This window comes from Pantherophis guttatus, chromosome 10 (assembly GCF_059756535.1).
Source record: "Pantherophis guttatus breed Tessera chromosome 10, ASM5975653v1, whole genome shotgun sequence".
In the NCBI taxonomy this organism is placed as follows: Eukaryota; Metazoa; Chordata; class Lepidosauria; order Squamata; family Colubridae; genus Pantherophis; species Pantherophis guttatus.
In genome coordinates, this window is record NC_142072.1 from 11167501 (window position 1) to 11190418 (window position 22918).

The 22918-nt window shown below is 41.9% G+C and overlaps 1 protein-coding gene across 11 annotated transcripts in view; it reads right to left on the minus strand.

Moving 5' to 3' along the window:
• Positions 1–22918, minus strand: part of SCMH1 (Scm polycomb group protein homolog 1) — a 51078-nt gene that overhangs the window by 1545 nt on the left and 26615 nt on the right. For 4 of the 11 annotated variants that reach the window (XM_087876597.1, XM_034423583.3, XM_087876599.1 and 1 more), the window contains 8 exons: positions 14181–14413; positions 12605–12731; positions 10862–11062; positions 9795–9977; positions 7273–7404; positions 3804–4007; positions 1732–1874; positions 1–481 (listed from right to left, as the gene is read on the minus strand). The exon at positions 1–481 is cut by the window's left edge and continues 1545 nt beyond it. In XM_087876597.1, the coding sequence (XP_087732723.1) occupies positions 356–481; positions 1732–1874; positions 3804–4007; positions 7273–7404; positions 9795–9977; positions 10862–11062; positions 12605–12731; positions 14181–14413 (1349 nt within the window). In that variant the 3' untranslated portion in view covers positions 1–355. The remainder of the gene's footprint in view (positions 482–1731; positions 1875–3803; positions 4008–7272; positions 7405–9794; positions 9978–10861; positions 11063–12604; positions 12732–14180; positions 14414–22918) is intronic. The other 7 variants (XM_034423584.3, XM_087876602.1, XM_087876603.1 and 4 more) reach the window with 3 other exon arrangements.

The window sequence follows — 22918 nt, forward strand, 5'->3', positions numbered from 1 at the left end:
AAGAGGCTGTGATCAAAAGAGACGGGCCAAAACAGCCGAGTCGAATGCAAGGGCGGCCCTGCCACAGCTCCGCCCACCGGAGGCATCCTCGCCCCTGTCAGATACGGTCCCAGAGGCCACCAGCGGAGAGCTGAGGAAACTTCTCCCTTTTTTGTGAGAGTCCACCTGAAGCTTCGTACGATGATTCGGGATGCGTAGGACCTTCCTCCTGCAGGAAGTCACCTTTCTTCTGCTGGTTAAGAAAGGTGTCCTAGTGATTCCGTGGACGCGGTGGCTGCAGAAGGGGGACACGTGTCTTACGTGCCTTTCGCGGAGAGCTGAGAGGGCCAATGATTGTCCCAGGAAGAGTCTTTTTTCAGAACTTGCCCTGTTTCAACTTATCGATGTGGTAGGTGAGTTTCAGCGCTGGCCCCAGTTTCAAGCCCATGTACTTCATCATCATGTCACTTCGCAACAAGAGTAAGGCCTTGCCGTCAATCTCCTGTAGGCATAGAGCAGAAAGAGGCAGGTTTTGTGCTGTGCCAGAAGTAAGAAGAGGCTGGGTTAGGGCGACTGCCAATCTATGAGATAAATACATGACACGGCTGCCCCGTTTTGAAACCCCGGTTACATAGAGCTAAATTTTAAATTGGTTTTAAATTGGGTTGTTTTAATTTACGGCCAGAATATCTAATTATTTTAATACTGTTTTTTAAATTTTGTATGCTTTGTTTTTACTTAGGCTGTGCACCGCCCTGAGTCCTATTTGGAGAAGGGCGGTATAGAAATTTAAACAAATAAATAAATAAATAAATAAATAAATAAATAAATAGAAAAAAGAATTTCTTTCATGTGCCTTGACGTTAGGAGTGACACTTATCAAAACCCCTTCATTGGCATGAGCTTTACATGGAGATTAGAGGCAAAAAATGAGCTCAGTTTTCGGCTTCGAGGGCCTCCTGCAACCCTCTGCCAGCACAAATGGAGCTCGGGACGGCTGCATGCTCCATTTTTGCTGGCAGAGGCATCGCGGGCCAGTCCTTTGCTGTTTCCAGGGTGGCCCTGCAAGCCAGATCTATGCACCCTGTGGGCCTTGTGTTTGACACCCCTGCTCTACTTCAATTCTTACGCTAAGTTTGATGGTCAGATATATTCATCCTACATTGCCCAAATAAACCTGTTGTCAGCACTTCAAGCTGCATTTACTCTAGTGCTGACATAAGAAGGAGAAGCGGAGGCGTCTGGAAAGGGACGTTTGACTTTTCACCTACTTATTTTCCCTGGAGATAATATCCCCTAGGAGATGGGATGGGAGGGGGGAAATTCCTTTGAGCTGGAGCAGTAGATTAGGGGTAGAGTGACTTGGAAGATGGCCAATGAGTGCAGAGAGGTGGGGAAAGGAAAGGGAGGGTTTTGGGTCAGGAAGTCAGTGTTGGCTACGATGGAGTTGGCGTTAGAATGTCGTGCTTAATAAATGGGAGTTTTTCATCAAAGACTTTGCTTGAAATGCAATTTATTTGAGACGACCTCGAAACCTGACACCTGTTTAGTGTTGGAAGGTGCCAAAGCTTTGCCTCCTCAGTGTGTCACTGAGAGACCCTGACCTTCTCAGAGGGAAACAAGCCTCACAGAATTATTAATAATGTTTTAAATGCTGCCTCATCAGCAGGAACAGTATGTTGGGTGGCAGCACTTCCATCAGGAGGAAAGTACTACCCAGGCCAAGTCTGATGACCCTGAAGTCATATTTACGTGTTTTCGGAAGAGTTCTGCATGGGGTCCCAGCTGGGGGTCAGCGTCTCTTACAAACTGCATGACATCTTCTACGGTCCAGGCAGAGGGATCCCGGGTACCCAACCTTGAAGTATCTCGAGAACTCAGGTATCTGTCAGAGCCTAAGGGCACAATGAATAAATACAAATAAAGCCTGGTGCTGCAGAAGCTCAGGGAGCCATGCTACTGAAGTAGCGATTTCTAAACATGTAGATTTTAAACCTGAATTTCTATTAGACATAATACCAGAAAAACTTGAGAAGCAAACTATATGTTTAATATTGCATGTCTTAACATGGAAAAGCAAAAGGAAATCATCAAAGCCGTTAAAAAGCAAAAGTTAGAATATTTTGGACATGTGATGTGACACTCAGAAAAATACAGCATCCTTCACTTAATCCTCCAGGGAAAGATTGAAGGCAAACAAGGTCCAGGCAGAAGAAGAACATCATGGCTTCAAAATCTAAGGGACCGGTTTGGATAAAACTCAGCAGCCCTTTTTCATGCAGCTGTTGGCAAAAATAGGATTGCCAACATGATTGTCACGTCCGATGACGGATAGGGCACAAGAAGAAGATGTTTTAACAGCAGCAAGGATTATATTTGCACAATATTGGGAAAATGAAGAAACACCGCGAGACAAAGAGATAATTAGGAAGAAACTAGATTGTGCAGAAATGGATAGACTTACATTGAAATTTAAACAGAGAGAAGATACAGAATATTATCAAACATGGTATCTATTTTACCAGTGGTTGGAAAAAAGGGAGTGGAGATCTTTCTTGCCACAGTTGTTAAATGAATCACTGCAAGTTGATAAGTTAGTGACACAGTTATTAAGTGGCTTCCCCATTGACTTTGCTTGTCAGGAGGGGATCACATGACCCCGGGATACCATAACCATCATAAATATGGGTCAGTTGCCAAGCATTCAAATTTTGATCATGTGACCATGGAGATGCTGCAAAGATCATAAATGTGAAAAATAGTCATAAGTCACTTTTCAGTGCCACTGTAACTTCTAACAGTCCCTAAATGAACTGTAGTAAGTCGGGGACTGCCTATATTTGCACCAAATGCTTCTAGAGGGATAATAGGAGTGCCGCTTACTGCTTTTAATCATATCACCCTTTATTAAGACACTTTTTCTTTCTTTCTTATCTAACTTCTAATCATGTCACTTACCTAAAAAAAGAAAAGAGGAAAAGAGAGAGAGAGAGAGAGAGAAAAGGAAAAGCAACTCAGAACAACAACAGAGAAATCATCCATCCATCATCTCTTGATATGATTAAAAGCTAGAATAAGTGATCGAAATAAGAGAAGGGGGAATATTAGTGTATACATTTTTATATCATAAAATGAAAGCAATAACAACAGAAAACGTGGAATAATTGAACAGTGACAGAGTATAACTTAATACAAGTTTGTATTATTGAAGGGGCGCGGTGTCTCAGTGGCGAAGATGCTGAGCTTGTCAATCGAAAGGTCGACAGTTCAGCGGTTCGAATCCCTAGTGCCGTGTAATGGGGGTGAGCTCCCGTTCCTTGTCCCAACTTCTGCCAACCTAGCAGTTCGAAAGCACGTAAAAAATGCAAGTAGAAAAATAGGGACCACTTTCGTGGGAAGATAACAGTGTTCTGTGCACCTTCGGCATTTAGTCATGCTGGGCACATGACCACAGAGACGCCTTCAGACAGCGCTGGCTCTTCGGCTTTGAAACGGAGATGAGCACCGCCCCCTAGAGTTGGGAACGATTAGCACATATGTGCAAGGGGAACCTTTACCTTTTATTATTATTAGAAATATATAAGCGGATTGAATGTAATTATTATGATTAACCTGATTAGTTTTATGTGTATTAGAATGTATGACACCCAGGTGCCACAGTGTTCCATGTACTTGTTTGATATCTTTATAAAAAATAAAAAACTTGGGGAGGGGGGAAGGAGTACTGCTTACTGCCCAAGATTCATGAAGTCCCTGCCCCCCTGTTAGTAGGACAAAGGTAAAGCTAGACTGCTTCATAGAAGGAGGGTTTTGAGGTCTCTTACCCCCAGCACTCAGCCTATGCCCAGCAGGGGTACTGCACTGAGTGAGGCTGGAGGGCTGATGAAGGTGTCGGTATCCCTGAAGTCGGAAGTCCCTTGAGTTCCGAATGGGACTGGACACGCTAACGGCATTCAAGGCTGAGTCGATCGGGTCCAAGCGAGGCTCCAGAGGACCAGGGAGACTATCGTTCAAGACAAAGGTTTCACCTGAAAGACATAAAAGCAACTGGTGAGAGAGAGGCAAGCAACAGCGATGATGCTGCGTGTACACAAAACGTTTCAAGTTGTAAGTCAACAGCAACGTGGAGCAAATTTACTCAGCTAGAAAGTTGAGGAGGGGGAATTACGTTCGCCGCTTTGTATCAAGTTCTTCGAGATAATTTCTCGAGCACCGGTGGTGCAGTGGTTAGAGTGGAGTCCTGCAGGCTACTTCTGCTGCCTGCCGGCTGCCTGCAATTTGGCAGATCGAATCTCACTAGGCTCAGGTTGACTCAGCCTTCCATCCTTCCGAGGTGGGTAAAATGAGGACCCAGATTGTTGGGGGCAATAGGCTGACTCTGTAAACTGCTTAGAGAGGGCTGTAAAAGCCCTGTAAAAGCAGTATATAAGTCTAAGTGCTATTGCTATTCTCCCTACGTAACCAAGTTCAGTCATTCTCTTCATGTCCTAGAAGTTCTTCTGCATGGAAAACAGTAGATGCGTTCATCCTGGAGAACCCCTGAGATTTCTTTGACCAGCCAATGCAGTGGAAAGGCCAAGCCTTTTCTTGCTAAAGGAGACCATCTTAGCATTCCCTAGGCATGTTATGGCAGGGCTGCATTAAAACAAAAGCACCAAGAATCCTATAACTTTGGTTCTGCTTTTTCTTTTTCTTTTGAAATAGGAAGCTATCTAGACCAGGGGTCTCCAACCTTGGCAACTTTAAGACTTGTGGACTTCAACTCACAGAGTTCCTCAGCCAGCTTTGGGAGTTGAAGTCCACAAGTCTTAAAGCTGCCAAGCTTGGAGACCCCTGATCGAGACATTCCTTCATGTAAATAGTGCTGCTTTTTTGTCCTCGGGTGCCAGCTCTTGGACGGAATAAACATGGAGCATTATCTGGCACCCAATTCCTCATTTCCTTATTTATTTATTTATTTTATTTATTTATTTTTTCCCAATTTATATACCGCCTTTCTCCCTGAGGACTCAGAGCGGTGTATAGCCAGAATTAAGAACATGAAATACAAATATTAAAAAACAGTTAATATATATATAAATTTGGCCCAAAAATTAAAAATCACAAACCAATTAAAACATTTAAAAATTTCTTCTTAAGCCAGCCCGGCTTGCTGGAAAAAGTGGGTTTTAAGGGCATGGCGGAAGGCACTGAGGTCTTGGATTCTCCTTATCTCTGGGGGCAACTGATTCCAGAGGGTAGATGCCCCCACAGAGAAGGCCCTCCCCCTGGGGGTCACCTTCTGGCAGGAAAGTAAATTGTGGTTTAAGGAAGAAACTCTCCAAAAACCCTGAAGTCCAGCAGTGAAACATTCAAGCCAAATTCCAACAAGCAGCCATTTCTCATGTGCTGCTGTTGATTCAACGCTACACGAAGGATGCAGAGAACAGCTTGTGCCAGTAATGCTTCTGGACCACATACGCCATGGAGCCCTCACATCTTCTGTGTGAGAGATTTTGATCCGCCAGGCTATGGTATCGTCTTTAAAACATCCCCAAAGGAATGTCGCACATTGGTCGCCCAATGGCGTCAGAGTCTGTTCATGGTTCAGCTAATGAGATAAGTTCAAGTCACTTTAAAAAAAAAAAATCACACCTTGCTTGAGCTGCTCATCATCAGCTTTTAAACATAGCAAAACAAGCCATAGTCCATAAAAACTTCCCCTTTGGTATACAGAACAACAGAATTGGAAGGGATTAGACTAGGACGAGCCCTCTTCTTTGTGGCAACCTCTCAAGTATTGGAAGACTGCTATCGTGTCACCCCTAGTCCTTCTTTTCTTTAGACTAGACGTACCCAATTCCTGCAACCGTTCTTCATGTTTTAACCTTCAGTCCCCTAATCACTTTTGTTGCTCTTCCTGCACTCTTTCCCACGCCTCGACATCTGTTTTATATTGTGGCGACCCAAACTGGATGGCAATATTCCAAGTGTGGTTCTGCTTTCCTGGCACTTTTCTACTGAAAGCAAGGCAAATTACTGCAAGCATAAGAAAGTACTATTTTCCCTCCCCAAACAGTTGCAAAGGCTTCTGTGCCCATTGTCATATGGCAACACCCATTCATAAATGAGAAGAAACCTTTTTTTACTAAGAAGAAATTACTTGCCATGAGTGGCAAGCAAGAGATTACTTGTCTGGCAGAAGCTGACGGGATTCTCAAAGAAGCCAGGTGTTATGGATGTTGAGGGCTCACTTACTTTTCTTAGTAAACAAAGAAACAACATTAACTAAGAGTTCAACGAGTTCAGAGACCTGTTCCATCCAGCCATGAATCCTATTCCCAAGCATGTCCTTAGATGCTATCTGGGAAGCTCACTAGAATATGAAGGCATTGTTGTTGTCCTCAACAACTGGTATTCAAAGGGCATAAGAAAGACGTTCCATGCAGTTATCATGGATAAGAAATAGTGACCAAAATTCATGGGGCAACAGGCCTAATTTTGCCTTACAAACCAGTAGGCATAAACGTCAGATGGGAACTGAACATTCATCTTCAGCCTACGAAATGTCTTGCAAGAAGATCCTTCCTGTGCTTGCTTGCACTGAGAAATAAGCTTGTGCTAGAGAAGACCATTCACCCCATCTTCACAGAAATGGTAGAACTGATCACATGCAAGAATCGAAAGGCATTGTGTCCATCTGAACACAACCGAATAATGTCTTGTATGGGGACAAGAGAGACTGATATTTTATTTCAGGATATTGTGATTGCTGGAAGAGCCATGGTGGCGCAGTGGTTAGGATGTAGCATTGCAAGCTAACTCTGCCAACAGCCAGTAGTTTGATTTTGACTGGCTCAAGGTTGACGCAGCCTTCCATCTTTCTAAGGTCGGTAAAACGAGGACCCAGATTGTTGGAGGGCAATATGCTGACTCTGCAAACCGCTTAGAGGGGGCTTTAAAGCACTGTGAAGTGGTATATAAGTCTAAGGGCTATTGCTACTGCTATAAAGTGTAGAAAGAACCTCCGTTCTGGTAATTTAAATTTATAGATGGCTTTTGTTCTTATAGTTATGCACAGATAATGGGGAGCACAGGGATTAAGGAGCTGTTAGAGGGAAGGAAGGAAGGAAGGAAGGAAATGTGCTTCCTTGCTGTGGCCCACTGTCTGCCATCCTGCTTGAAAAAGAAGAGTAGAAGGCCATGTCTACAGCGCGCAGCTGAGCTAGAAATAGGACGCGGACATGAGCGTCAACCTATGCTGCTTGTTAAAGGAATAATATCAGCGAGGCTGGGAAAAGAGGCTGTGCTCACCTTCCAAAGGGTGATGGTCATTCTTTGGTAACTTGGGGGAGAGAGGAGCACTGTATGGAAGGAACTCTTGGGAATACCTCTTTGTACCCCGGCCTGGACCCAGCAGAGAGCCGTCTAACGAAATGCTCCTGTCTAGGAAGAGAGAACAAGCCCTGCTTAAGATCAGCACACCTTCTTTGGGAAACGGATGTTCTGCCTCATATCGGCAGAATTGCCATACTACATGGCCTGGTCATTGGCTGCCATAAAGATTCTTTTTCTTCTTCCAAATAGCTTACACCAGCATCTATAATTCCACCAGCAGAAACAGCTGCATTGCCGAACTGAAGGATGATTTTGAAAACTCTGGGTGTAACCAACCATCTCATTTATTGGTTCTGTACAATAATTGGAGAATTTTATGAAAGGGGCAAGTAGCATTTCCAGGGTGAATAATTGCTTCCTTTGGAGAGCTTTTAATTTTTTTAAAAAAAGTCTTTTTGTTCTCCTAACTGAAATATGGGTGTACCATTTCCCGTGTATCTTAATTCTTATGCCAGAGATGGGGACTCTACTGCATGGTCTTAATAGAGTTGGGGAATGACAAAATGCCTCTTTATCGTTAATTTGATCCCCTCAGTTGTTTTGTGCCATTGCTGGTTTCAAGCTTCCTGCACATCATTATTCCTTGATTGTTCGCAGTGGTGCTTTTCAAAGTGATTCTTAAATGTATTTTTGCTCATCGCAGGGAAATTTCAGAGCCCTTTGTTTGGCTGACTGGGTAAGCTTCAGAATATGAAGCTAAATGCCAAGACAGCTATTTGTGAAAATCATGTAAAGCTCAATATTAAAATACACAAAAAAGCTACAAAATATTTAACATTTCCTTCTTCATGCAATGTCTACTTTTCTAACCCAAGTTTCTTAAGACTGGCACTGGTTGGTATTAAAACATATGGGACCACACACCCCAAGAAATTGATTAATTAGGTTTAAAATTTACCAGTGGTTCTCTAAATTAATTTAGTATCTTCTGTGAATTTCAGATATACAAAAAATGCAATCCCCATCTTTTTCATATTATGTAATGAAACCATACTTGTTCTAATCTTATTTTATTTTTACTGGAATTATTGGCTGCTCTAATCAGAAATGGCTCAGTCATGAACATTTGAATCGCTGTAAGATGGATCAATAACAATATGATAAAAAGGAACAAATCAATAATATTATACAACCTATATATAGCGCCTGGGTATATGATGATTGGCCACCTCAACTGGTCAAATGTGATATCTCCAAGTCATTCTAGTAATATAATCCTCAAGTATTATGTCAAGTCACAAATGGGAAACTCACACCCAGCTTATTTCAAAAACTCACATACCACATCTTTGACATGTCAAAAGGAATTTGAGGGCAAGCATTACTTTTCTTAAAGTTGTTCAAAAATAAGATAAATAAAGTGAAACTTCAACTTAATGGAACCCCAATTTAATGGATTTTGGATGCAACAAATTTCCATCCAGAGATTCTCCTGAAATAACTGACAAATTTACGGCATCTGAAGTAGTTCGGATATTTATGCTAATGATGCAAGTGATACAAATGAAATAATTGCAATGAATGAGGTAAACTTCCATTTCCACAGATACTAGGAGTAATCGGCACCCCCCCCCCCCCGGGTCTATTCAATACTGGTCTATTCAATCAAACTTTTATTATAACACATTGCTTTTTAGTTTTCAAGTGAGCTATCTGTCATATTATTGTCGTCACCAACAACCCATGAACAATAGTAAGTCTGTCATTGTATTTTTGTCTCAGGTAACGTACTTGGAACATAGAATCTGAGGCACTTAAATAATATCATTAGAAGGAAAGGCCCTATCAATATGTTCTGTGCTGTATCAGGTAACATAAAATGCATACAGATAGTCCTTGACTTACGACTCGTTGCTTAGCGACCATTCAAAGTTATGACGGACTCCGCCAAAGGTATTTTATGACCTGATTCTAAAGTTCAGACTGGAAAACAGGAACACCCCTCCCTTCCAAAAGTTACGTGACTACATGTCAAATACTCAGCAACCAAATTGCACTGCAGCACGTTTTACAACATTTTTGCTAAAACTAGCATTTACGTCTGGTTTTCAGGAAAAAAAAAATGCCCCATAGCAAACAATGGGTTCATTTTACAACTACGGTGTTTGCTTTAAGATTCCAATGGTCACTTTTGGACCATGGCATTTGCTTAATGATGGCTGCAAAAAAGGTAGTAACAGGAGGTCACTCATGTGGGTGATCGGTTTAATGACTGAGTTGTGAGTTACAACTGAAATGGGTGGGCTCCGTTACGGTTGTAAGTTGAGAACTACCCGTATAGCTTTGCTCCAAGTTTAAAAGGTGCACACAAGAATAGGCAGGTGGTAGGAATAGGTTCAAAATGATGAATGCTGGACAACTGGTTTGGAATCTGTTTGGGGAAACACTGTACTCCATCTGCAGAGATTTCCACGAAAGCTCTCCGCCCCAATCCTTACCTGGTAGGTATTTGTCATGGTCGTATTCTCTGGAATGATGCATGTGGTGCTGAGTGAAGGGCTGGTTCCCAAAGAGGTTGTCACTACGCAGGTTGTGGCAAAGTTTCTCAAGGAAACGGAGGACGTAAGTAATGCTATTCACTGCTGGTAAGTTTAGTGTGTGCTGCTCATGATCAAACACAGCTGAAAGAGGAATCAAATATATAAATGTGTTACAGAGATGACCAGCAAAACTCAAATCCTCCCCCTTCCCGCTGTCTGCTTGTCATTCAGTCTAATAAAATGCCTTCCAGGTTTTTCTGGGACTTCAATGTTCCAGCCAGAATAAATTAGAACGTTACTCCATTAGACTAGGAAGGGTGTCGGCAACCCGTGGCTCCAGAGCCGCATGCAGCTCTTTGGGCCCTCTGATGTGGCTCCCTGTTCCATCAGTGGCCCATTGCCCCCCACCCCTTTTTTCTTTTTTTGGATATTTTTGGAAATCTGGGCTGGCTGAGGAATGATCGCCAGCTGCGGTGGAGGCTTCCCTTCATGCGACCCTCCTCCTCCTCCTCTTGTGACCCCCTGGCCGGCTTTGGCTGAGCTGAGAGCACGCGCATGCGCGGGGAGACCCTCCTCAAGTGAGTGCCAAAGCACAGGAAAAGGACACACGGGGTGGGCGGGCGCTTAAGGAGGAGGAGGGTCATGTGACTGGGTGGGAGTGAGTGACATCCAGTTGGCCACGCCCACCCAGGTTTTGTGGCTCCCGGTGTGTTTTTTTTCTATGGGAAACAGGTCCAAATGGCTCTTTGAGTGTTTAAGGTTGCAGACCCCTGGACTAGGACATTATATGCAGGGGTGGGCAATCATAATCCTTTTACTACTTGTGGCCTTCAAGTCCCAGAATTCCCGAGGCAGCCAGAATTCTGGGACTTGAAGTTCACAGGCTGTAAAGGTAGCCACAGTTGCCCACTCTTGCTCCAAAGCACATGATGTTGCATTGCTACTATTAGAATCTCACGGCTAGCAGACATACTTCCCCGGAGATATTTTCCCAACAAAGCAGGACAGATCAACGTGAGTGTTACCTGAAATAACCTCTCCTCCGTGGCCTTGCTTAAGGAATGAGAAGACAGTTTTCTGGTGGTAAGCACAGTCAATGCAAGCTTGGACTGCTTGCTGCAGGACTACGGACGCTCGAGCCGGACCGAAATGGTCAGGCAATTGCTGGATTTTCTTTTTGTCCAGATGAGGCCCGGGGCTACCGTTTTTATTCAAGTAGATGCAAACTGGGGGGGGGAGGGGGGAGAAACAGAGTAGAGAAAGGAGAAGCAAACACATTAGAAGCCTTCAATGCTTAAATTTGAAAAAAGCAGAGATAAATGTCTTGTAAACTCTGGATCAGGCAACAGTCCCTTAATCTCTCTTCCTCCGTTATATAATTTAATTTGCCAAAAGCTGCTTAATAAACCGTGAAGATGAGAGGCTGAGACTCAAGCAGCAGAAATGTGCTCTGTTTCTCAACCTTGGCAACTTTTAAGATGTGTGGACCTCAGTTCCCAGAATTCCTTCATCCAGCATCCCTCTGTGGCGAACTAAATGAAAAGTATTGCACCTGTATCTGCAACAGCCTTGCCCCTTTTAATTGTGCAGGTTTCCTGAAGATTCTTCGGGGTGAGTGATCATACATAGCTATGTTTAGGAATCCATTCAGCAGGCTCTAACAGAGACATTTTAACACCCGCAAAATGGATTGTTCAGCGCATGTCAAACATTCAGATCCTGCTCCTTTACAATAGTGAAGATTTATCCTTAATTGGTTGATTTATTCCTAATGCCTGAACATGTGTAAATACAAAATGGCTCTTTTAAAACAATGTTTTCTAGTCTATGAGATTGCAAGGAAGATATATTTTCTTCTCCTTTTTACATGCTGAGGAATTCACCTTCAAACACTGTCTCATAATTCCTGGAGAAATTGTGGTTAAACAGGTCAGCCACAAAGCACTCCAGTATTTCTAGTTTGATGCCAGTTACATGAACACAACGTAAAGACTCAAGAAAAGAATTATTTTGGATAATTATTCTTTTGCCCTAGCTATTTTTTTGCTCTATCGTATGAAGTTGCTACTTTCAAAAAAAAAAATCTCCTTCGTTGGGTTTGTCATTCATTTATATATTTGTTCATTTATTCAATTTCTAATTCCATCCAAGTGCTAAATGACTCCAGGTGTCTTACAAAGAGCATGAATTTGAAAATGTCAAGATACTGTAAGGTAAAGATAAAGGTTCCCCTCGCATATATGTGCTAGTTGTTCCCGACTCTAGGGGGAAGTGCTCATCTCTGTTTCTAAACTGAAAAGCCAGCGCTGTCTGATGACAATTCCGTGATCATGGTGTCTGCAAGACTAAATGCCAAAAGCGCACAGAACGCTGCTACCTTCCCACCAAAGGTGGTCCCTATTTTTCTACTTGCATTTTTTACGTGCTTTTAAACTGCTAGGTTGGCAGAAGCTGAGACAACTAATGGGAGCTCACTCTGTTATGCGGCACTAGGGATTCGAACCGCCGAACTGCCGACCTTTCGATCGACAGGCTCAGCGTCTTAGTCACTGAGCCATCGTGTCCCTTTCAAGATACTGTAATAAATTATAAAATCAAGATAGTAGAACAGCCACACCAGAGGAAGAGAAAACTCAAAAAATACATTGCCATTGCCATGCGTTCCCTAATCATCCCAGCAAGCTGCCTGTGGGACGAGCCCAGTTTTTTTAAGGCTTTTCTCAGAAGATAGCAGGAACTTTCAGAATTAATAGGAGGCCGTTCCTTACCTGTAGGGGCCTGCATAGCAGAACTGGGAATAGTAGCTGCATCTTGTGGTACCGTACTTGTGTCAGGCTCAGGAGTGCTAGTTGTCGGGGAAGTGGGTGCTGGATTGAGTAACATTCGCTGCTTTCGCTGCAAGAAAGAAAAAAAAAAAGTCCCAATGGCTTTCAATGGAGGAACAAAGTCTACTAGGTAAAAAGGAAGAAGTTGTTCAGAACTGTTGTGGTCCGCCAGCAGCCTAAGGAGCTGGCAGCGGAGTCGGACAGTGAGGAGGCTGGGGAGGAACATGGGCCAGCCCTGGAGTCAGGGGAAGGTCCGGACAAGGGCTCTGCATCGGAGGCAGAGATGGGGCCAGGGCCATCGGAGAGTGATGCACAGACTCCAGAGCCTCCAGAGGCTGATAGCAGAGAGGCAGAGAAACAGGAGGAGCCTGTTCCTAATGAACGCATGAGAAGAAGGCAGAAGACAAGAGCAGCTCAAGCAAAGAGGACAACTCAGGAGAAAGGCCAGGAGATTATTGGCCCCTCCCAGAAGGTTTAAAAGAGCAGCAACAGCTCTTGGGTTCTTTGAAGAAAAGCAATGTTGCTACATTTGTTTCTTGTTGGTGTTTGTGGGGCTTTGCCAAGAAAAGTCTTTGGCAGAGTGCCAAAGAAGTTAAAGGTTTGTGATAAGGCCGGAGGATTTTTTCTGGAATTAATCTGGACTAAACTCAGAATGAAGTAATTCTCAGCTGTTCTAATAAAATAGGTTTGTTTAGGACTGATTGTGTCTGGTAATAACTACTTGGGCCTAGTCACAACAAGAACTGATATTACTGCATCAAGGATAGGCTCTCAGGAACATAAAGAGGAAATGGTATCCCTGTGACAGAAGTGTACGAAGCCTAACGAGCGAGAAAAATGGCTTGAGTCATCAGCAACCACCATGGGGACTGGCATAAAAATTGTGATTTATAGCGGCGACAAAGATTTTAAGCAGTCGCCTTGGCTGCCTTTGCTTCCTGCTTTTCCTCTACGGAGCTTGAAAGCAGCCTACACAAATCCTGACCAGTCCACGGCCTGCTCAGCTTTAAAATTAAAGCTCTTTCAAAGGTTTCTATCGTGGGGAGTCCTTCCAGTTTATTTTAAGGTAGTAAGTGAGAAGTACATGAAAAGTATATTGTATCTAATCCAATGTTTTTAATTAATTGCCAGCTTGGTCTGGTGGTTAAGGTGCTGATCTAGAAACCAGAAAACCACGAGTTCTAGTCTTGCCTTAGGCATGAAAGCCGGATGGCTCACTTTGGACCAGAAAACTGTGACTTCTAATCCTGCAATAGGAATGCAAGTCAGCTAGGTGACTTTGGGCCAGTCACTCCCTCTCACTCCAACCCACCTCACAAGAGTTGTAGGAAAATTAGGAGGAGGAAAGAATATTATATATGTTTGCCATCCTGAGTTATTTATAAAAAATAAAGTTGGAGTAATCAGCAAGCAAACATTATTCTTCCATCGTTGGACATACAATAATCTTCTTGCAGTGGCCATATTAAAGAGGGAGGGCTTATGTTCGATAGTTCAGCCCTGCACATTGACCACCTACCTTCCCACCAGGCTTTGGCCCCCTCTTTTTGGGGAATTTTAAAGGCTCCACTGCCTTGGAAGGGTTGGGGTTGGGGTGGCTGGTCAGCACCTTGGGTGTCCGGCCTCTTTTACGACCAGGTTTGCGGCCTCTTTGTCCAGGCAGATGTTCCAGGATGCTCCTTGTGGTGTTGTGCATGGTGCCTTTTTCGGAGATCACGTCAGGGGGCGGGAACGGGGTCTTTGGAATGACAACTGGCATAAAAGAGGAAGGAGAAGAGACGGTCACGGACCACCACAGCCTCATTCAAAAGACCGTCTGGAGGACCAAACACAACCTAATCACTCTGCGGGTGTGTTTACAGTAATGCTTAATCTAGGGGTGTCCAACTTTGGCACCTTTAAGACTGGTGGACTTCATTTCCTAGAATTCCCCAGCCAGCAGGACTGGCTGGAGAATTCTGGGAGTTGAAGTCCACCGGTCTTAAAAGTTTCCAAGATTGGACACCCCTGGTTAAACACTTTGAACTTTTTTCTAAAATAATTACTTGTTTTGTACATGAGTAGTTCTTTTAATCTGTCTCCGTAAGGAAAGAAATGTGACAATTGGTTAAATCAGCAAAATGAATGGACCCCTTGAAATAATGTCAGAGTTTTACTACATTTTCAACATGAACCCATTTTATGAACATGCACCCAAGTGTTGACAGGGTCTAACGACAAAATTTAGCCATACACCTTTTTTCATCCTACATCGTTTTCATTTGATGAGAACATCTGGAAGATTATTTTTCATGGGACGGTTCAGAAACACGAAGTCACTCAACCTGACATAGACTGTCTAGAAATAGAAATAGAATAACAGAGTTGGAAGGGACCTTGGAGGTCTTCTAGTCCAACCCCCTGCCTAGGCAGGAAACCCTACACCACTTCAGACAAATGGTTATCCAATCTCTTCTTAAGTGTTGGAGCATTTACAACTTGTGGAGACAAGTTGTTCCACTGATTAATTGTTCTATCTGTCAGGAAATTTTTCCTTAGTTCTAAGTTGCTTCTCTCCTTGATGAGTTTACACCCATTGCTTTTTATCCTGCCCTCAGGTGCTTTGGAGAATAGCTTGACTCCCTCTTCTTTGGGGCAGCCCCTGAGATATTGGGACACTGCTATCATGTCTCCCCTCGTCCTTCTTTTCATCAGACTAGACATACCCAATTCCTGCAACCGTTCTTCATATGTTTTAGCCTCCAGTCCCCTAATCCTCTTTGTTGATCTTCTATGCACTCTTTCTAGAGTCTCGAAGTCTTTTTTACATCATGGTGACTAAAACTGAATGCAGTATTCCAAGGGTGGCCTTACCAAGGCATTATAAAGTGGTATTAACACTTCACTGTATATATATATATATATAGGACTTGCATTCCTATTTCAGATATATATATATATGAAAGGAGACTGAAGGAAATCCAAAATTAGAATATCCTTACAACATGTCCAGTCTCTGTTTGTTCAGGGAGGGGAAAATTCCATATTCTTCTAGGAAATGGTCTTTGCTATCAAACCTTATGTACTTTCAAGGGATTTCTCCTGATGTCCTACCCAAAGTGTCTGTACATACTTAAAAGGCAGGATGCTAATGATTTCCACATGAAATATCTCACCATTATATAAACACTGTCTCTTTTCAACATGTAGAAATACCATGGGGGATATAAGCCAACACTCTGCAATCTGTACAGCATCAAAGTGTACTTTAAATGAGCCATAAAATGATTATGAGCTATCTCCAAGACAATGCTAATATTATATTCCATGACTGCCACAAGACCAGGGCAAAGTTCAATCCAGGGATGAAATCCAGCAGGTTCTGACAGGTTCTGGGGAACTGGTAGCTCACTGTTTTACCAAAATGGAACTTTTAAACTTGAAACAGACATTAGAAATCTCCCTTGTCATAACTTTCTTGATGAGTGCTAAAATCTATGTTCTTTATCTCCAGAATGCATTGTTTCAAGCATCTAATACTTTCTTACCACCACCAACAAAAAAGCTTAAGGGGAAGTGAGTACAAATTCAAGAATATGATTGAATTTGGAATGTTGCAATCCGACAATATTAAACCTACTGTTACTTCCATTACTTGGAACAGCATACTTGACCGATTATGGACGATCAAGTCATTTTTCAACTCATTTTTGATTCTCTCCATTACAATCTGTCTTTTAGGTCTTCCAACTATCACTCATCCCCACTGTAACTGAACCCATCAATCTTGCTGCTGGTTGTCCTCTTCTTCCCTTTCCTTCCACTTTTCTCAGCATTCAAGCCTTCTCTAGCGAGCTAGGTTTGATAGTTTCAGCCAGCAGGAGGATGCATATCTACTATATGAAATCCACAAAATCAGTGTTTCTTAACCTTAGCAACTTTAAGAGGTGTGGACTTCAACTCCCAGAATTCCCCATCCAGCATTGCTGACTGGGGAATTCTGGGAGTTGAAGTCCACATCTCTTAATGTTGCCCAGGTTGAGAAACATTGCACAAAACCTTTGGCCAGAATGCTCACCTGCTGATACTGTGGAGCATGTCATCCTCAAAGTAGGGGTAGCACCCTGCCTCCTTGCATTATGCAAGGTCATTAACATTGTTTTCTTCTATCGTGCTTTTGGTTTTAATTATTCTGGGCATTCAAATCTTTTCTGACTCCGTTCAAGAAAGTAATTGCGATAGGTGCCAGGTGCCTCATTCTGAGCAAGTTCCAAGAGTCTGCAATAATTTATTGCCTAATGTTAATAGCACCAATGAAAAACAGGATTAGATGCCTCTGTAGACTATTATGGAATGCTGAATGTTAATGCACAGCTCCAAAATAAACTCATGTTGAATTTTAGGGATCTTAATAATTGTATTTTTATTCATCAAATTTATATAGTTGCCCATCTCATAGAAGGTGACTCTGGGCAGCGTACAATAAAACCAATTATCTGGAAAAGTGGAAGAACCTGCAATTATCTTTGGTAGGAAGAGTAGCAACAATTACAATGAACATACTGCCAAGATTATTGTATCTATTTCAGACAATTCCGATAAAATTGGAAAAGAAATACTTTGAGGAGCTTAACAAAATAATAATAAGGGAAAGAGCAAAATTGGTTTGAAAATGATGCAGGATATAAGAAGTAGAGGAGGTTTTGGACTACCAAATTGGGAACTGTACTATCAGGCAGCAACTTTGTCATGGATGAAAGAGTGGATTGTACTGCGGAATACAAGACTATTGACCTTGGAAGGACATGATTTACAACTGGGGTGGCATGCATGTTTATGGTATGGGAAAAATAAGATACATGGATATTTTCAAAGACACTATATAAGGAATGCATTATGATTATTAGCGTGGGAGAAAATTAAAGAACAACACTACGTGAAGATACCAGTTTGGCTTTCAACAATGGAAGCATTGATTCACCCAAATATTATTAATATGGGAAAAATTGTAAGATATAAAGATATTTTAAATGAAGATGGGGGACTTAAAACAAAAGAAGAAATGAGTGAGCAAGGGATCGATATAATGTGGTATTCATATGTGCAGATAAAGTCTAGATATGAGAAAGATGTTAAATTACAGGGCTTTTATAAAGAATTAACAGAGTTAGATAAAATCCTAAGGAACAGCAGAGAGGGCAATAAAGAAATTGTATAATTATCTATTGGGTATGAAATTGGAGGAGGAACAAATAAAAGAGACAACCATAGCACGGGCGAAAAACTTTGGTTATACAATAGAATTGGATAAATGGCAGAAATTGTGGGATAGGAATTATAAATTAATGATGTCAACCGCATATAAAGAGTATTTGTATAAGATGTTTTACAGATGGCATTTACCATCGGCGAGGTTGGCAAAGATGTTTAAAGATAAATCAGCTAAATGTTGGAAGTGACATCAACTACTGGGATCTTATTATCATACGTGACATGTGAAGAAGCAAAGAAGTACCGGAAAAAAATTAAGACCTGATTGGAAGAGATGATACAACATATTGAGTTGAAACCAGAGATATTTCTGTTAGGACTTTTACCGGAAACCTATAATAAAGATGATGTATATTTAATTATTCATGTATTAACTGCAGCTAGAATTGTATTTGCACAACATTGGAAAAGTGGAGAGATTCCTATTGAAGAGGTGGTGAAAGGGAAAATATTAGAATGTGCAGTAATGAATAGATTAACGTTAGCAATTAAAGATAAAGAGCAAACTGAATATGATATGGGAAGTATTTTATCAATGGTTGGAGAATAAAAATGGAGCTTGGAAATGAAAGAGACCAAAAATAAGTAGAAAATATGTCAGAGTTTACGGGATAAACCCAGGAGCAATACATAGCACACAGCACACAGAGCCTTTAGAAAATTAACAGTGGTTTTATCTACAGCTAAATATATACAGACTTATATGTGGTAAATATCTTATCATGCAGCTACTGACACAAGGAGAGCAATGAGATACACCACAAGACAGAACATGAGAAGGGAGACGCCTTCTAATGGCTTCCCTTATATAGACAGCTTCTTACCCAGCTTCTTAAAGTGGCAGTAACCCTGCTGCCTCATTCCCATTGTATCAGCTTACAGTTGTCTCCACTTACAACCTTCCATCATCTTACAGTTATTAAATCTACATACCCTGACAAAATATATTAAGAGTTATAAATAAGATGAAAATTGTTAGTATATGTATGAAGAGAATAATGATATTTGATGTTAACAGGGTAGTATTATTGAAAGAGGCTAAGAAGAAAATGGGGAATTTTACAATATTTAAATGTGTAATGTACTTAACATATTATAAAATCAATGTTAATGTGAAAGATGTGATAAATGATGAATGATGTAGCACAGAGATGTATGTACCCAGACAACACACTGCATAAGGAAAGATGGAATGTTTTATATTTGTTTTTTTTTTAAATAAAAAAAATAATACCCCCCCCGATTATCCATACTGATTGTCATCAATCTTACCATCTAGACAAAGTAACGACAGCGGGCAAGCACATACTTTTAATATGCTGCCATTTATCATGCGTTATATGTTTTATTTTTACTTTTCTGTTTCTGTTTTTGTTTTAATAATTGGAAGCTTTGCTGAACAGTGGTCTGGATAACTTTTAAAAACAAGCCACACAGAGAAAATGTGTAAAAATGTGTGAAATGAAACGGACTTCATTTCAGAAGATACCTGTGGGTGGAGCACAGAGTCACCTAGGTCAACACACGTATTCCCAAGAGCTAACTGTTCACACACTCACCACTCATACTCAGATGCAAGTGTGTTCCTGAAGCCGTAATACTCAACAACAAAGGCTACAGAATGACTCTAGTCCCCACATTACATCTTCTGCCACTACACAATGTGGTAAGGTACCAAGTTTTCTGTTCAACTCTCAAAACAGGCAGAGAACTGGGAAATAGTGAAGTCTAGACCAGAGGTCTCCAACCTTGGCAACTTTAAGACTTGTGGACTTCAACTTCAAAGCAAAGCTGGCTGAGGAATTCTGGGAGTTGAAGTCCACAAGTCTTAAAGTTGCCAAGGTTGGAGACCTCTGGTCTAGACCGACAAATCTACAGTTATGTCAGGGTTTATCTTCTGGCAATTCAACCAAATGAGGAGGAGGAGGAGGAGGAGGAACAGTGATACATATCCTCTGACAGAGACATTGTTCCTACCAATTTCTGCCTGAAGCTATTCTCCCTTCCAGCCCGAAGTATCAAAGCTGACTAAACCCTTAATCTGTTCACAGTTATTTGGAAAAAAAAAATGGTTGACAGGTACGGGAAGAATGTCAGGTGCCATTTAATGTCAGATGCACATAGCTATAGTAAGTTTAAAAACAAATGAACTTTTGCATGCCTGCTGAGCACAATAAAGTTGTCTGAATGGGTGACTGCATCAACCGGAACAAAGAAAACTGGGACAAATGCCTATGGTGGTGCCCCAGTGCTGTAACTTTCATTGCCCTTGGCACAGCAATGAAAAAGAGTGCATCCTTTTTAAAAGTCTCCTTTGCTTGGCAAGACCTCCCGGCGTCTCTGCCAGCTGGAAGGGTGCCAAGGTTGAAACTCTACTCTTTGCATTCCAGATCTCTTGATAATGCAGAAAATTGCCTCTAGCTCACAGTCTGTCCAAAGACAATTAACTCTTATGATCCTGTCTCCCAGCTGCTAAGAATGCCAGGCAATCAAGCTTCATTAGTGTTGACTAACTTTAGCAGGGGTCACTCTGAATCCAAAGAGTACAGCTTGATCCAGAGCGGAGCATGTTGTGGTTTAAAAATTCAATACATGTTGATTTTTGCCAGTAACTTTGAACATTTGCTTTTTAACTACGGGTTAGTCCTCAACCTTACGACCATAAATTGAGCCCAACATTTCTGTGGCTTAGTGAGACAATTGTTAAGTGAGTTTTGCCCCATTTTATGACCTTCCTTGCCACCGCTGTTAACCACTGCAGTTCAGTGATGGGTTTCAAATTTTTTTACTACCGGTCTGTAGGCGTGGCTTAGTGGGTGTGGCATGGCTTGCTGGCGTGGCAGGGGAAGGATACTGTAAGATCTCCATTCCCACCCAACTCCAGGGAAAGGTTACTGCAAAATCCCCAATCCCACCCAACTCCAGGGGAAGGTTACTGCAAAATCCCCATTTCCACCCCACTTCAAGGGAAGGATACTACAAAATCCCCATTGACTTTGCTTGTCAGAAGGTCACCAAAAGGGGATCACACGACCCCGGGATGCTGTGACCGTCATAAATATGAGCCAGTTATGAAGCTTCTGAATTTTGATTGTGTGACCACGGGAATGCTGCGGCGGACGTAAGTGTGAAAAACGTTCATAAGCCACTTTTTCCAGTACTGTTGTAAACTTCGAATGGTGACTAAACTAAATGAACTCTTTTTGTAAATTGAGGATCACTTGTGTTTCCCCTCATTTCTGTAGAATTTCTCCATGCTCCAAAACAAAGATTATTTTCCTGAGCAGCTCTGCTGATAAATGCATCCTCCTTTAAAACTAACCATTAATTTTGCTCACTGTGATCTGGAAGACTTACAACAGGGCTACAAGCAGCACCTAATCACTGCGTAACTCCTAAAGACAAGATAGCAACAAAGATTAAGCAGAAGGGCTCTATTTGAAAAGAACTGCATGGCACCTCTTGCCAGCCAAGAGATGAAGAGGCCTGTGAAAGGATCATTAGCTGAGGCAAGATCAGTTGCTCGTATAGATCACTCTAAAAAATAGGAACGGAGGATCTGGCTTGCCACCTTCTCACTGTCTGAAAATTTAAATCATCACTGAAAATCTGATGCAGATGAAAAGAATGAATCTTAATCCAAATATTTTTAAAGGTGGTTAATTGTTCCTGCCCAGTTGCAATGTATGGCTGTGAAAGTTGGACCATAAGAAAGGCTGAGTGCCAAAGAATGGAGGCCTTTGAACTATGGTGCTGGAGAAGACTCCTGCGAGTCCCTTGGACTGCAAGGTGATCAAACTGGTCAGTCCTAGAGGAGATCAACCCTGACTGCTCTTTAGAAGGCCAGATCCTGAAGATGAAACTCAAATACTTTGGCCACCTAATGAGAAGGAAGGACTCACTGGAGAAGAGCCTAATGCTAGGAAAGATTGAGGGCAAAAGAAGAATGGGACAACAGAGAATGAGGTGGCTGAATGGAGTCACTGAAGCAGTTGGCGTGAGCTTAAATGGTCTCCGGGCGATGGTAGAGGACAGGAAGGCCTGGAGGAACGTTGTCCATGGGGTCGCGATGGGTCGGACACGACTTCACAACTAACAACAATTGTTTCTGCGATATGCATAATATGTCCATAAAAAACTGTCATCAACATGTTTGGGATAATTATCAAGTACTGACAGATATAAGAAGTAAAAACCAAATTATAGACTAATACATTTGTCATTCTTCATTTAGCAATCAATGTTGGGATTTTCGGAATCCCATCAGACCCCTGAAATGCTGATTCATAGTTATTCTGATGGTTACTGATGGTTACTGAAATATATGTAATGAAATTAGAGCTTTGTTTCAAATAGAGAGTTGCTTATTACATAACAGTACATGAAGCTGGCAGCTCCTGTAAACTCAAGATTATCAAAAAAATAATCTGCTCCCTCTAGTGCTAAAAAAGCTAAAATGCTCCAGGGTTTTTGCTGCCAGCTAGCCAATCTCTAGTCCTAAAATATCAACATATACTCATTTTTCAACTATTTTCAAAGCTTGCATTATCAGCTGATATGCTTGAACAGTAATAACCAAAGAAGGACAGTTTGCAGACTACAGATATCCCCGGAATAATTGTCTTCAGCTCTCCCACATACTTGGGATACGTCTCTCATTATCCTCAGATAGCATGCCCAACAGGAAGTGCAGTATTGCAGGCAAACTGTGCCCGTAGCCTGCAGTTTGATCCTGACAGGGTTCAAGATTGACTCAGCCTTCCATCCTTTCTATGACCTAAAGAGGATCCAGATTTTTTTGGGGGGGGGGCAATATGCTGACTCTGTAAGCCGCTCAGAGAGGTCTGTAAAGCACTGTGAAGCGATACGTTTAAATGCTATTGCTAGTGCTATGTTCACTCAAAGCAACCTTCTTTAGTCTAAAGGACTATGAACCACCTTTCCAGATCCTAAATAGTTCTCTGGGAAGTTACAAATCATCTAACTCTGGCCAAGAGAAGACAGTGA